This window comes from Nesoenas mayeri, assembly GCF_963082525.1.
Source record: "Nesoenas mayeri genome assembly, chromosome: W".
NCBI lineage: Eukaryota > Metazoa > Chordata > Aves > Columbiformes > Columbidae > Nesoenas > Nesoenas mayeri.
The window spans coordinates 10571086-10586417 of record NC_137553.1 but is presented as its reverse complement, the minus strand read 5'-3'; the positions used below and the strand labels follow the sequence as shown (position 1 = coordinate 10586417).

General features: G+C 37.8%; 1 protein-coding gene across 1 annotated transcript in view; it reads right to left on the bottom strand.

The window, feature by feature from the left end:
• Nucleotides 1–15332, bottom strand: part of LOC308051415 (polyadenylate-binding protein-interacting protein 1-like) — a gene marked incomplete at its 5' end in the record, with an annotated part of 88641 nt that overhangs the window by 12335 nt on the left and 60974 nt on the right. Inside the window, 3 exon segments of the mRNA XM_080361842.1 lie at nt 4871–4996; nt 6291–6402; nt 8366–8478. Coding sequence (XP_080217968.1) covers nt 4871–4996; nt 6291–6402; nt 8366–8478 — 351 coding nt within the window.

The window sequence follows — 15332 nt, the reverse complement described above, 5'->3', positions numbered from 1 at the left end:
AGAACGACCGAACGCTGGTTATACGGCGTGTCGTTCCAAAGACCTGAGCCGTCCAAAAGGGGTTCACCGTCTGCAGGGGCTACCACAAAGGGCTGCAACTGGTGCCAGAATCAGGGAGGCATCAGCAACTGGTGCTAGAATCAGGGAAGCATCAGTGATAATCATGGGCTGCAACTGGTGCCAGAATCAGGGAGGCATCAGCAACTGGTGCTAGAATCAGGGAAGCATCAGCGATAATCATAGGGTAAGGATATATTTCGTGATATCTATATGCATAAATAGAGTATAAGTGCCGGCAATATGGATCCTGAGGTAGCCCTAAATTTATTACAGCGCTTTTTAGAAAAGCGGGGTGTAGCTGGGGGTGAGAGGAGATGGGGCAGAATATATTTAAAGAAGAAGAAATACTGTGGCTCCTCTCGCGTATTCTCTCTAGGAGAGGGGTGAAGTATGAGGAGAGTAACCTCAAAAGACTATTAATTTGGTGTAGAGGCAATGGGTTTCCTGCTGAACTGTTAGGAGTTTTTTCAAATAGAGACTTGGGAAAAAATGGGAACTGTGTTGTGGAAGGCAATTAGTCACCGTGAAAAATATATTCTCGGCCTTGTAACCACCTGGAAACTGATAATTACTACAGTGAAGCAATTAAAACCTGAAAAGACTGTTACAAGCATTAGTGACTCAAAACTTAAACTTGAACTTTGGGACAATATAGGGCAGAAATTATGGGATAAAGTCAGCAATGGAGATGAAGAAGCTAAATCATTAGTAACTACATGGAAGCTTATAATCACTACCTTAAAAGATCTTAAGGCTGAACGGTCTGCTGCTGCCGGAATTTTTGCAGCGTTGCAGCCTGATAAGTATCCTGAAAGTTGCTGTGAAGTTTACCTGGTTTGTGTCTGCGATACCCTCCCTATTCCATCCCCTGCTGTGCTTTCGGCACCCCCGATAGTTCAGCAGTCCGAGACGGGGGGAGGAAAAATGCCGAGCGGGTGGCCTCCTGTACCATTGCCCAACCCTGGTGAGAACAGCAAATCGGGAGGATTGGAGCCAGACAACTTGCCCAAAGAACCTGTGAAAGCTGAGAATGCTAAAGTCATAAACAAGCGTCTGCTTTTACTGCCTTTTAACCCTCCAACTTCCACGAGAGAACAGAAGGAGTCACTGAATAAGAACTGGACAACAGAACTGTGTGACAGATTAGATCAGCTAACAGCAAGTGAATCCGACAGTCGGCAATGCAGTCATGATAATCGTGACGGGAAAGGGGGTGCTCCTGGGAACTCAGGGTATAAAACTTAGAAGTTAAGGAAGCATTGATGTTGAAATTAGCAGCAGAGAATGCTAGTGTTTGCTATCAATGTGTTATTTGCGAGTTTTACAGCACATATTAAATGCTTCTGTGTATTGCTCCTCTGAAAATCAAGCAGCTTGTCAGGAATGTGAGTTAATTGTTCCACTGGTTGTTGTTAGAGTTGTTTCCTTGTGGTATAAGTACACCGTAAAACTTTCTCCCCACTTTTCCCACTCACACTGCAAGCAGCCCTGTGCTTTCCCCCCCTCCCTCCCTCTTCTCATGGTTTTTACTTACGAGATGGGGTCAGAAATTAACGATTTTTTTATGAACACGACTGAAAACAGTATTGGGAGGTGTTTTAAAACACAGGAAAGCACTTGGAAATACGAGGAAGGAAGATCTTGTAAAATATTGTAATTAATGGTGGCTGCTGTATAAGTTAAATGATTGGGAAAAGTGTCCAGGGAATAGAATCTTGAAGTATAACACCTTGTTGCAATTAATGTTGGTTTTAGGGCGAGAAGAGTAGGACAAAATAAATCCCTACAAGAGATCATTAAATCATTTCAGACAGCTGAGAGAGAGTTAGCTGATAACACACAGGTCACAGTAAACTTGCTGAAGTCTGCACAATGTTTTTCTTATTAATCTATTTTCTTTGTAGCTATCTGTTTAAGCATATTATAGTTTGGTAAGTCTTTGCCTGTTATATGGTACAGTAAGTTCACAGACTGTTAAATCATGAGAATCGGTTGACTCAAAAAGTGCGTTTTGTGATAGTACAGAAGATCATGAGTAATTTAGTTCCTTACTGCGTGAACGTGATGTTAAGATTTTGTGTGTAGTAGCTGTTATTTTTTCTTTTTTTTTCAGCATGCTAGCTTTATTCCAATGTCCAGACTTGCACAACTCTGTGACAGGCTGTCTCTCATCTCGGTGCACTAAATTTGGCTTTTTTGTATGCACATCAAGTAAAGAATCCTGGTTTTGGAATAACAGTTGTAGCGCATCAGATGAGACACTAGTACAGGCCTTGCCCAGACCAGCTTGCTGCGGTGGCGGGGGGGCAGGTGCCAGTTGGGCTCCAGAGCACACTGACCTATTTTGTCAGGGAGACCCAGCGGTACCGCTACTTGGCCGAGCAGTAAGTGGTTCAAAGGTGCAATGCAAAAATTGAGATATTGTCTTGAATAAGTGTAACTGTGATCTGTCTGCATATTTGACCTTGGTATTTGATTTTCACATCTGAGCTCAATATTTTAATTTGCATATTTATAATGGGAACCGGTTCCATTGCTAAAATTCTGCCTTGCTCCACCCTTAGGATGCATCCTTATGCATTAGAGTAATTGCTTATATTGTTATCTAGTAATTTTGAGACCAGAAAAGAATTTAAATTGTTAAACTCTGCTCCCAAAAAAAAAAAAAGACACCTAAATGCTATGATGGATGTGAACTTGGTATTGTATGAAGTTATGAAGATGTATTTAAAGGTTGCTGGAATGTGAACTTATTTGGATCGAGGAAAAGGGAATAATGGATTGATGTTTAATATACTGTGTTTTGACATCTGTAAATTGTGAAAGGTAAATGGAGCTAAGGAATGTAACTATTGCTGAGCTACTTGGAATTGCATATAAAGTTTATTATGGTTGGAATGAAATGGGAAAACAAAAGAGCAAAATATCCCAGGCCTGTGTGCAGCTCATTGTAACTGAGGAGTTTCCCAGAGCCTCCCACTTCGTATCAGCGATTACGCCAGCTGCATGGCCTTGGCTATATCTGAACTGCAGCAAGAAGAGAAAGAAAAAAAAAAAAAAAATGGAAAAAACCTGTTTTCCTACTGCTAAGTGGAGAAAGTGCAACTGTTCCATGGATTCATGTCCTTTATCTTTAACCCACTCCCTAACGCTCCCAGAATTGGAATTTAAGATAGAAGAGTCTGAAAAAATTACAGAGTGGGAGGAAGAGGGACAAATGAAGAAAAACTGACCAACCACAAAAAATAGAAACAAAACTCCACAAAACTACTGTTTAGCTTTTGACCTTAATTCCTAAAATAAACTGTTTCCCAACTATGAGTATAACGATGGCTTGTGAAGATAAGTTTCTCTGTGCATAGAGTCTGACAATTTTTTTAAGTAAAACTTAAAAGCAAAGAGGCTTGTCTTCATCCTGAAAGAGAAATATATGTCTACAGTAGTAACAATGCAGTAGGAAATAACTGATATAAAGAACCTTTTGCTGCAAAAAAACCCAACCCTCAAGTGATAAAACCTAACTGCTGAGCATCCTTCAGAACAGAGAACACACCCAAACCTCCACAATTCAAGTTGGTTATAGTTTTCTCCCACACCAAAAGTGGCAGAAGGAAAGCTAAAGGGAGTGCTTACTCCTTTGCATCTTGGCTTCAGTTCTACTGCTCTTATATGTACACAAATGACTTTGAATTTTACTTTTAGAGTAATACATTACTTTTCTGTTTGCTCATTTTCATAATGGTACTAAGAAGAAAAAAAGTACATCTTGCTCCACTAATGATGCAATGCATAAAACCCCATAAATATTTCCTCATTTGCAGTTTTGTTTCCTCCACAGCTCCCAAAGATACGAAGGTAAATCCATTGCCTGAAAAAGAAACATAATACTCCCTGCACACCTTTCCATCTAGTAAGGCTTTTTGAAAAAAACAAACAAACAAAACAAAAAAACCCAAACACACAAAAAAAACCACCCAAAAATCTCACCATACAACCCCAGTCTTCCTATTACCCAAAGCCTCTTGACTTTCTCTTCCCAATCTTGAAGCACTTCATTTAGATATACAAAAATTCTCATCTTTATGACAAGAAATACTTTCATAAGACACTGCCACCTACGCTTTATGTCTAGAAGCACAACCCAATACCTTTATGCATTACTTATTTCTCTTTTGAGGCATCCAGTTAAAGCATTTGCATGGCATGGAAGCATATGAGCTGGACATCCAAGAATGACAAACAGTTACTTAACTCTGATAATGTTCATGCTGATTGAGACAAAACAATCCCTTGCTCCTTCTACCTAATAATTTCTGAATTTCTAATTACTCATAATTAGAAACCTCTCCATATTACTTCATTTAATTAGAGCTGTTGACCACATACTATAGTACTGACCTACAGAAGGAATTATGTGATGTGGCTACCCGTTAGCCTGGATCTTGAATTTGTGGCCAGGAATCCATTCTAGCCTGTGGCACAAAGAAACAGGTTTTCACTTCATTTTTTTTCTATTTTTTTTTTTCCCCAACGCTTCATCAGCAGGAACTGTATATGACCATATCTCATTTTCCTCACTTTCCACTGTTAGCTGTCATATACTCTATTTTTTACTTATCCCAGATGAAAAAAATCTCAAGAATAAAAAAAAACAAAGTATCTTAGTATTTGTAGTTAAAATATATTATGATCTACATATAACTGTATAAACAAGTAGTGCTCATGAGCTTCCCTCTTTCATTCAGGACTGTGATGATATATTTGAAAATAATAAACTATATTTTTTTTCCCTTTACAACTACTGTCTCACCTTCAGCAGTTTCACTGCACATATCAAATTACTATCCACAGGATTAGGGAAGAGCACATTTAGTAATTCCCAAAGGCCTTCTTGAAGAATTTCTGCTCGCATTACCTGTCCCTTTGTTCCTTTAATCTGCAAAACATATTTAAAAAAACAAACAAAAAACCCCCCACACATTTAAAAGACTTAAGTTTTGAAGTTAACTTAGTCACATTTTTTCTCCCAAATGCTGTATGATGTGGTTTGTGATTAACACAGTTGAGCTCTTCAGTTGGAAGAATATGCCAAATACTGTAACTATTCTAGGACACAGACTTTAAGTAGCACCCTTACAATTCTAACGTATACATAACGATGCTTGTCTAGCATTTTGTTCCTTTGCTCATAGATTGCTAAGAAAAGCTGCAAAATGACTGGCAAGTGGTCCACATAATCTCAAATTCTCAGAATCCCATACTCTTTCCCATCATCTTATATTATGCATTCTCTACAGCTGTAGAGTAGCTTACTTCTATAAGGCACTCTAGATATTTAAAAATTATAGGAAATGATTTAAAAATAAATGGTGTACTCCAAACTGGGCAACTCACCCTCCCCCCAAACCCTTTGGAAAGCTTCCTTTTTACTTCTAGCAAGTTAAAATTAAATTTCAAGGCCCACTTATGAACAAAAATGGAAAAGTCAGAGTTTTCTTTCCTCATGACAGCAGAACATTTTTATAGCGTCGGCTTAAATCAAACCTTTGAAATAATCCAGTGGGAAAAAAAAAAAAAAAAATTAAGGACACTACAGCAGTCAGTGAACTTATTGAACTCACAGGTATGAGTCAAAGAATTTTTTGTGTATATACACTTTTTTGTATATATCAGATTAAAAAAAAATGATCTAAATACAAGATTTCATGCTTCATGCATAAGCCAAGGACTCAACCTTCAGAAGAAATCTCTTTAAAGGTCTGCATTTTGAATTGCCCATTTTGAAGAATCCTACACCTCCCTCAAGCATTTGATAATAGTTCCTATTAGTGGCTGAATACTGAATTACATGGGTTATTGATCCTGATCTGCTTCTGCTAGGTTGTAATATTTCCTATGATGGTTAAGTGTAGTAATCTGGTGGTTTTACAAGACAAAAGAAAATACCAAAAGTTTAATTCCAAAGGTGGTTTATGGTTGATTCTTTTTATGAATTCTTACACTTTTTTCTTTATATTAATACATTTTTCTTCTGATGATCTTGTCCTTTTTTATCTATTTCTGGGACACACAATACAATCAAAGTGTTCTAAATTTATCTTACTTTATTTCCCTCTCCCTTAAAAAATAAAACAAACCAAAACATACCTCAAATGATATTCCATTTTAGTGTTTACCTAAACACAACAAAAATTACTGAAGAACCATTTGACATGCAGCTTTCTTCTTACCTCTAGGTTAAGGTAAAGTTCAGCTAAGAAAAACACAACAGCATGACACTGTTTTTGAGTAGTCTCACCTCCTTTGGCAGCTTCATCTCTGTTTTCATACTCCATTCGACACCTGAAAACATTAAACCAAAAATCATATTATCTGTAGACTTCCCAACATACGTAACAAGCTACTTATTTAATAGAATGCTAAGAACTTATTCACTGCATTAAAACTGTTAAATGCTGAATGCTAGGAAGTATGATTTGTGAAGGAAGTAAGAGGACTTGAGAGACAATGGGGATTTTTGTCCTTCTAGATGAATATATATGATTACATGATTGTGTTTTCAAGAGCTGAGATATCTGAGACAGCAAAATTAAAAAGAGTAAATTGCAACATGTAAAAAGACAGTTACACAGTTTATATATTAGGTCCAGGAAGCTTAACATAGGCAGCCAAACATCAACAGAAATAAAGTAGGTATACTCAAAGACATTTTCCCTCTTTCAGAGTGCTGCCCACATGATCTTAGATGCCTTACTCTTATTCAATAAATTCTTTATCCCACCATTTTAAGTGACAGTAATGCACAATTTAGATACAAATGCAAATACTGAGGATTAAGATAACATGGCAGTGAGGAAATTTTCTAGTATTCAATAACTGTGTCAAAAATATACAAAAATATACATAGCAGTTCAAAAACTAATTAAAAATATTTTAAATAAAAAGGAAAGCAAGACAACCTCCAATGTATTCTCAATGGTTACATAACAGATTAGAAATACTTGAGAAACTGAAAAATCTAAGAGCTTGAAATAAAAACTTTCAAGTAGAAAACTGGGCTGAGAAACAGGAGTTCTCTGTATTCATATTGTTAGCTTGTTTATTTTCCCCTACCATTCCAACCATATTAGCAATAAAAAGATAAGCAATTTTAAATTTATGGCTTCAGGGCAGTAAAAGGAATGCCATCTATTGGCTTAGCTTTAAAATCAGGAACCAGATAATCCAACATTAACAGGGATTTCCTTCATGGTATTGTTCAAGTAAAATACATAGTAAAAAAAAAAAAAAAAAAAAAAACCTAAAAAAGAGAGAGACAACTCCTCCCCCCCCCAAAAAAAAAACCCAAAAAAAACCAAAACAACCCAAAACACAAAAAAACCCACAAACACAAAACAAACCCCACTCACACAGACACAAACCCACAAACAAAACCAAACAAACCACAAGATAAAAGGGAAAATTTCAAAGGCAGAAAGGCTCATCTCCTTTGGGATAAGGAAAAAAAAAGGAAAAAAGAAAAGAAATTCAGCTTCTCTATAAAGGTACCCCTCCCAAATAACAGCAATGCATTTTGATGATCTTTTAAGTTTATTATGCTTTTGCTCCTAAACATAAGTGGACTAAGTGAAACTTCTAAAATAAGAAGCAAGTCTGAAGCTTAGAAAGCAAAGTCCTTAAAGAAAAAAGGCTAATTTCTAAAGAATTATTAATTATTAAAGTGTACTACTCCTTCAAATATCATACAGAAAGATTTAAAAGGAAAAACATCCATTTAAAAAATGTTGTATTTTTGTCAACTATGAAGTCTAATCACTATTAAACCGTAAGCCCTCACATTCTGTAGTAACTAAAACTTGAATAAACTTACCCTTCTGGATTTTATCCATCTACTTCATAGGGGTGAAGTCAGTTACCCAATCAATGAATAAATCTTACACAGCAACTCCAGCCAGAAAAAATAATTAAAGAAAAAACACAATGAAATAAGTCCTAGCAAGAATCAAAGGACAAGGACAGTACATATATGTACATTTAGTATACTTTTAAAATTTACTAGCTTTCAAATTTACCCTGTCATTTGGTATCAGTCTAATACACTCAATTCAAAAGAGCCTACAGAACCCTGAATAGAGTCGTCTTTCCATATTAAAAATATAAAAATATTCACTATCCAGTATGTATCTATACTTTAATAATCCTCAATTTAAACTTCTGTTTCAAATACGTACCTCTTTGCACTCTATGTTAAGAGTTACGTACAAAAGAGAAAAACAACCTGAGAAAGTAACAGGCTAATACTGACCTTTGAAGTAACAACTGCTGGAAGTTTCCACTTTGTGGACTAACAGTTAGATGGTGAGATAGATAGTTACATAACCGCGCTCCCATGTAGGAAAAATTTGGGACAGATGTAGCCTTCCAAAATAAAAGTGGAAAAATAAATTATTCATAGAAATTGTTATAAGGAAATACATTTAAAAGCTTATTGGAAAACTGTGCTTAACAACAGCTGACTACACAACTGAAGAGCAGAAGATGAATAATTACTATTTCTCATGTTAGCTTTTGTATCTCTTTAATGCTTTGCTATACGCATTTCAGCAATTATAAGTTCATTATACTGTAATTTTGTGGCTTAAAGAAAACAACCATCGTTATGCCACGTCCTCAATTCTACTTCTCCATGTAATCTACACCAAAGAATGCCTGAACATCACAAACTGATTATACAAAAAAAAAAAAAAAATTCAACAGTAGACATTCAGACCATTAAGACACTTTCTCAAGGACACACACTCTCTCAAGGAGCGATTAGTGCATTAAAACAAAACAAATAAGTAAAAGGGCAAGAAGAAGGATCCAGGTAACTATAGACTGGTCAGCCTCACCTCCATCCCTGGAAAGGTGATGGAACAACTTATCCTTGGCACCATCTCAAGGCATATCAAGGATAAGAGGGTCATTAGGGGCAGTCAACATGGATTCACCAAGGGGAAGTCATGCTTAACCATTCGCATAGCCTTTTAAGACGACATAACCAGGTGGATACATGATGGTAAAGCAGTGAATGTGGTCTATCTTGATTTCAGTAAAGCATTTGACACAGTCTCCCACAGCATCCTCACAGCTAAACTGAGGAAGTGTAGTCTGGACAATCGGGTAGTGAGGCGGACTGCGAACTGGCTGAAGGAAAGAAGCCAGAGAGTTGTGGTCAATGGGAGAGAGTCCAGTTGGAGGCCTGTATCTAGCAGAGTCCCTAAAGGGTCGGTACTGGGACCAGTACTATTCAACATATTCAACAATTATTTGGATGAGGGAATACAGTGCACTGTCAGCAAGTCTGCTGGTAACACAAAACTGGGAGGAGTGGCTGACACACCAGAAAGCTGTGCTGCCATCCAGAGACCTGGACAGGATGAAGATAAGGGCGGAGGAAAATTTAATGAAATATAACAAGAGCAAGTGTAGAGTCTGGCACATGGGCAAGAACAACCCCAGGTACCAATATAAGTTGAAGGGGTAACGAGTTCAAACTGGAACACAAAAGGTTCCACTTAAATTTGAGAAGAAACTTCTTCTCAGTAAGGGTAACAGAACACTGGAATAGGCTGCCAAGGGGGGTTGTGGAGTCTCCTACTCTGGAGACATTCAAAACCCGCCTGGACACCTTCCTGTGTAACCTCATCTAGGTGTTCCTGCTCCGGTGTGGGGATTGGACTAGATGATCTTCTGAGGTCCCTTCCAATCCCTAATATTCTGTGATTCTGTGATATCCTCCTAAGGGAGATATTAGAGCAAGATAAGGACTAAGCAAAACAAGTCGATTCAATGTGAATCACGCTAAGTCATTTATTACAGAAACAAGTCTCCTTATATACGTAACTATATTCTAATCACGCGTCCACGCTCCAAGCATGGATTCGTTAAATGAGTATTGTGGGCTGTCCGCGCACTGGAGTCTCACTGATGCTACGTCCGATGATTCACGTCACGCCAGGACCCTGTTGATTGAGGAACGCCCCTCTTTCTCACAGCAGACTCTGCACTCAGCTTCTCGAAGCGGCCTTGAGATTCCTCTGAGCCCGACTAATTCAGCAACAGATCTTTATCTATCAAAACCCCGTCACACTTCCCCCTTTCTTTTCCTGAATTAGTCAGGCCCCTTAAACCGCACGGTGCATCATTTTTGAAATATACTGCAACATAGAACACGTGATTAACAACATAATTACAATCACATATAATGCAGTTAAACCTTACTTAATAAGATCAAACAACTACCTGCCTATTCTTAAAACCTTACTTCTATTATGACAACCTTATTAACACACTATTTTAATAGATTCAAAATAACCAGACAAGTTAATACAATATATTCTCTTAAATTCCTAAAAGATTTATAACTGCGCAGTTTATAGGGTAACATACTTAATATCATCAGTATATACTAATAATTGAATTAATATCTTAAAAGTTATCTCAACCTATTTAAAAGATCAATAGCTTAACCTTAATATCCCTTCTAAAACTTTATCATTTGCTAAACTTAGATTACTATGTTAGAGATATCTCATAATTTTACCTTATCTATGCATTAAGTATCTAATCATAATATCACCCTTTTGGATCTCCTGCTGATTGTTCAAATTGCCACTCTCCACAGAAGGTACACCACCTGTTTGCTAATAGGCTTCTAGACCACCAGGTCTGCGAGCATCTGTAACACTGAATTGGGGTCCGTGGTTTACATCTGAAACAGTCCTCACAACTTATCTCCCTCCTGTCCATCTGCATCCGTTGAAACTTTGTTGAATCCACTTCAGTCCTCGTCCTGTGATGACACAAACATAACCTTTTCCCCAGGTTATCAATTGATGTGGCCTTTTTAATTGACTAGTGAATTGACCATAACTAATGTAGGTTCTTTCTGATTTAGCATGGTTTTGGGTCATACTTGCAAAGTATTTCATCACATACAATGCTTTTGGCAATCGGTTTTGTGATGCTTCCCCTACTTCCCCCCTTTTTTTAAAAACAAACAAACAAAAAACCAAAAAAAAACCTTCAGAACCAGATATATGTGTTGGACCTTGACTACGTACTCAAAATCACAAATCAAATTTAGAGATTCCTCCTTAAAAAGCTCTAAGTAATTTAAAGCTGTGCCAAGTTCTGCTAATTGGGTTGAACCTTCAATAATTTTTACAGAATGATGCCAATTGTTATCTTCACACCAAACCACTACAGCTTTATGAGACTTCCCAGAACCATCAACAAAAACTGTGCAAGTATGTAGGATCAGATCAAATACAAGTATGGCCTATGACCTGATGTTAAAGGCTTGCAGGTTCTGCAGTATTTCACATTTAGGCATGCCAAAAGCTGTGTTTTTAAGAAAACCATCTAGTGCAATTTATAAAGACATAGATTAGAAATAAAAAAAAATCAGAATTTAATTTCACAAATGATACATATATGACAAAAGGATCATGGCCTATTAAGACTTAAATTCATTCCCTGCATTTTCTTGAGTAGAGTGACAATTGGTATATAACAGCCGGGATATCAGTTTGCTAGCAATCTCATCATACTGTTCCACAATAGCCACAGGTTGTTTCTATGTTGTAGCTATAAATAGACAAATCTGCAAGTCCAATCGAATGCAGCCAGCCTGTAAGGTTGTCATAAATTTATTCCTCAAAGTTTCCAACTCCATTTTGGCTGTCATATTTATTGGATATTGTTTTCCCTTACCGGACCGAAGTCCTGTTTCAGATCAGTCAATGTAGTATTTGCTTTATTGAAACATTGGCTGTTAATACTAGTGGAAATACAGCATTTGAAATTTCCTTGGAGATTTCTCACTTGCAGCAAGCAGATCTGCACCATCCCAGCAGCTTCTTGTAGGCCATGCAACTAAACAGATTTCTCAAAAAACGTTATTTGAGCTTACAATTTACTTAACAAATCCTAACCTAAGAGAGATATAGGACGTTCTGGCAACTATAAGAATTCATGTATTAAAACTTTGTTCCAAATTTGGCATTCCATTGGTCTCAAAAAATGGCCTTTCTTTCGTTCTCTCCCATGACCTCAAAAACTAGCATGGTGAATTTACTAAGAGGTCTTTTACAACTAATTACCACAGAATAAGTCTATCAACAAATTTTTGGTTTAATTTTCCAGTTTCATCAGAACTATGGGTCTGCTAAGGTTGCCTTTAAACTTCACCCTCAGACTGCTCCATTCAGTATTACATCGCTGCAGTCGGGGGGAGAGAGGAACCCCCCTTTCACTGCTTTAAAAGCAGGCAGCCAGGTTTTTCCATTTTTTTTTTTTTTTTTTCTTTCTCTTCTTGCAGCAGTTCAGATATAACCAAGGTCACGCAGCTGGCATATCTCAGTTACAATGAGCTGCATACAGGCCTGGGATATTTTGCTCTTTTGTTTTCCCATTTCATTTCAACCATAATACACTTTATATGCAATTTCAAGTAGCTCAGCAATAGTTACATTCCTTAGCTCCATTTACCTTTTACAATTTAGAGATGTCAAAAACCAGTATAAACCAGTATAATAAACATAAATCCATTATTCTATTTTCCTAGATCCAAATCAGTTAATATTCTAGCAACTCTTAAATACAACCTCTTCTAAATGCACATCTATCATAGCATTTTAACAATTTAAATGCTTTTCTAACAATATAAGCAATTACTCTAATGTGTAAGGATGCATCCTAAGGGGGAGCAAGGTGGAATGTTAGCAGTGGAACCGGTTCCCATTTTGTAATTATCTCCCCAAACAAGATTCTTTTGGTACCAAATATGAATATGCAAACTAAAATACTGAGCTCAGATGTGAAAACCAAATACCCAGTTCAAATATGGAGATGGATCACAGTCACACTAATCTAAGACAATATCTCAATTTTTGCATTGCACCTTTGAGCCACTTACTGTTCAGCCAGGTGGAGGTACCTCTGGGTATCCCTGACAAAAAATATCAGTGCGCTCTGGAGGTCCTTATCAGCACTAGCCCACCCGCAGCGAGCTGAACTGGGCAAGGCCCTTTTTTTTGTTTGTTTTTTTTTGTTTGTTTGTTTGTTTGTTTGTTTTTGTTTTGGGGTTGTTTTTTTTGTTTTTGTTTTTGTTTGGTTTGTTTGGTTTGGTTTTTTTAGTGTCTCATCTGGTGCGCTACAGCTGTTATTCCAAAACCAGGATTCTTCACATGGTGTGCATACAAGAAAGCCAAATTTAGTGCACCGACATGAGAGACACCCTGTCACAGAGTTGCGCAAGTCTGAATGCTGGAATAAAGCTAGCATGTCAGAGAGAAAAATAACAGCCACTACACGCAAATTTTACGATCACATTCACACAGTAAAGAACTAAATTACTTATGATCTTCTGAATTATCACAAAATGCACATTTTCAGTCAACGGATTCTCATGATTTAACAGACTGTGAACTTATCGTACCATATAGCACAGGCCTACCAAAATTGCAACATACTTAAACAGATACCCACAAAGAAAACAGGTTAATAAAGAAAGCATCTTGCAGACTTTAACAAGTTTTCTGTGACCTGTGTGTTATCAGCTAACTCTCTCTCAGCTTGTTGAAGTTCAAAGCACCCCGCCTGTAAAACTGTCTGAAATGATTTAATGATCTCTTGCAGGGATTTATTTTGTCCTGATCTTCTGGCCTCAAAAACAACATTAATCGCAACAAGATTCTATTGTCCGGACACTTTTCCCAATCATTTAGGTTATACCGCAGCCACCATTAATTACAATATTTAACAAGATCTTCCTTCCTTATAATACCGAGTGCTTTCCTAAGTTTTAAAACACCTCCCAATACTGATTTTTTAGGAACACAACTGAAAACAATTATTCCTGACCCCATCTTGCAAGTAAAAACCTTAAGAAGGGGGGGGGAGGGAAGGGGAAGGAGGGGGAGGGGGGAGAAGAAGGTGAAGGGGGGGGAAGGTTTTACAGTGCACTTAAAAACAACTAGTAAAACAATTAACTCACATTCCTGACAAGCTGCTTGATTTTCAGAGAGGCAATAAACAGGAGCACATAATGTGTACTGTAAAACTCACAAATAACACGTTGATAGCAAACACTAGCATTCTTTACTGCTAATCTCAACACTAGTGCTTCCTTAGCTTCTAAGTTTTCGGCCTGCTTACTGATGGCGTCTTGAAGATGGTCAATAAATTGCATGTAATTCTCATTGGGGCCCTGATTAATAGTTGCAAATGATGTGGCTGGTTTGTTGATTTCAGACACCTCTCTCATAGCTTGATATGCAAGATCTGTTGACTGCCTCAGGATTTCAGATTTACGACTTCAGCATTCTCAGCTTCCAACAGTTCTTTTGACAAATTATCTGACTCCAGTTCCTTGGACTGCTTGGTCTCTTTAGGGTCGTGTGATGGTATGGGAGGCCATCCACTCGGTAATTTTCCTTCCCCCGCCCCAGACCGCTGCTCCAGTGCTGCCGGCACAACAGGGGATGGAGTGGGGAGGGGGTCAAAAGACACGATCCGGGTAAACTTCACAGTCATTTTTAGGTTTGTTATCAGGATGAAACGCTGGAAAAATTCTGGCAATAGTAGCCCGCTCAGCCTTAAAGTCTTTTAAGGTGCTAATTAGTCGCTAGTGATTTAGTTTCTTTATCATCTCCATTGCTGACCTTATTCCATAATTTCTGCCCTTTATCGTCCCAAAGATAACGTTTAAAAGCCTTCTCGTTTTCTCCCGGGTAGCCATTAATTCTATATCGAATTAATAGTCTACATATGTTACTTTCTTCTTATTTAAGTCCTCTCATAGAGAGAATAGGCAGGAGGAGTTTAACTATGGCTTCTTCCTCAGAGGATATATTTTGCCCCATAACTTCACTCTTCCCTCCTCCTGCTCCCAGCCGCTCACCATTTATGGTGACTTCTTCAACAATTCATGCGTAACGTCCATACACCTCCGCCCGGTTCTCAGTCCAGCTGATCTGCCTCCGGCTGGGCTGCTCTAGGCTTTTCCCCAACTTCAGTGGTATGCCGTTCAGAGTATCACGTTGGGGTCACCATATGTTAGAGCGAGATAAGGACTCAGCAAAACAAGTCGATTGAATGTTAGTCACGCTAAGCCATTTATTACAGAAACAAGTCTTCTTATATACGTAACTATATTCTAATCACGCGTCCATGCTCCAAGCATGGATTCGTTAAATGAGGATCGTGGGCTGTCCGTGCGCTGGAGT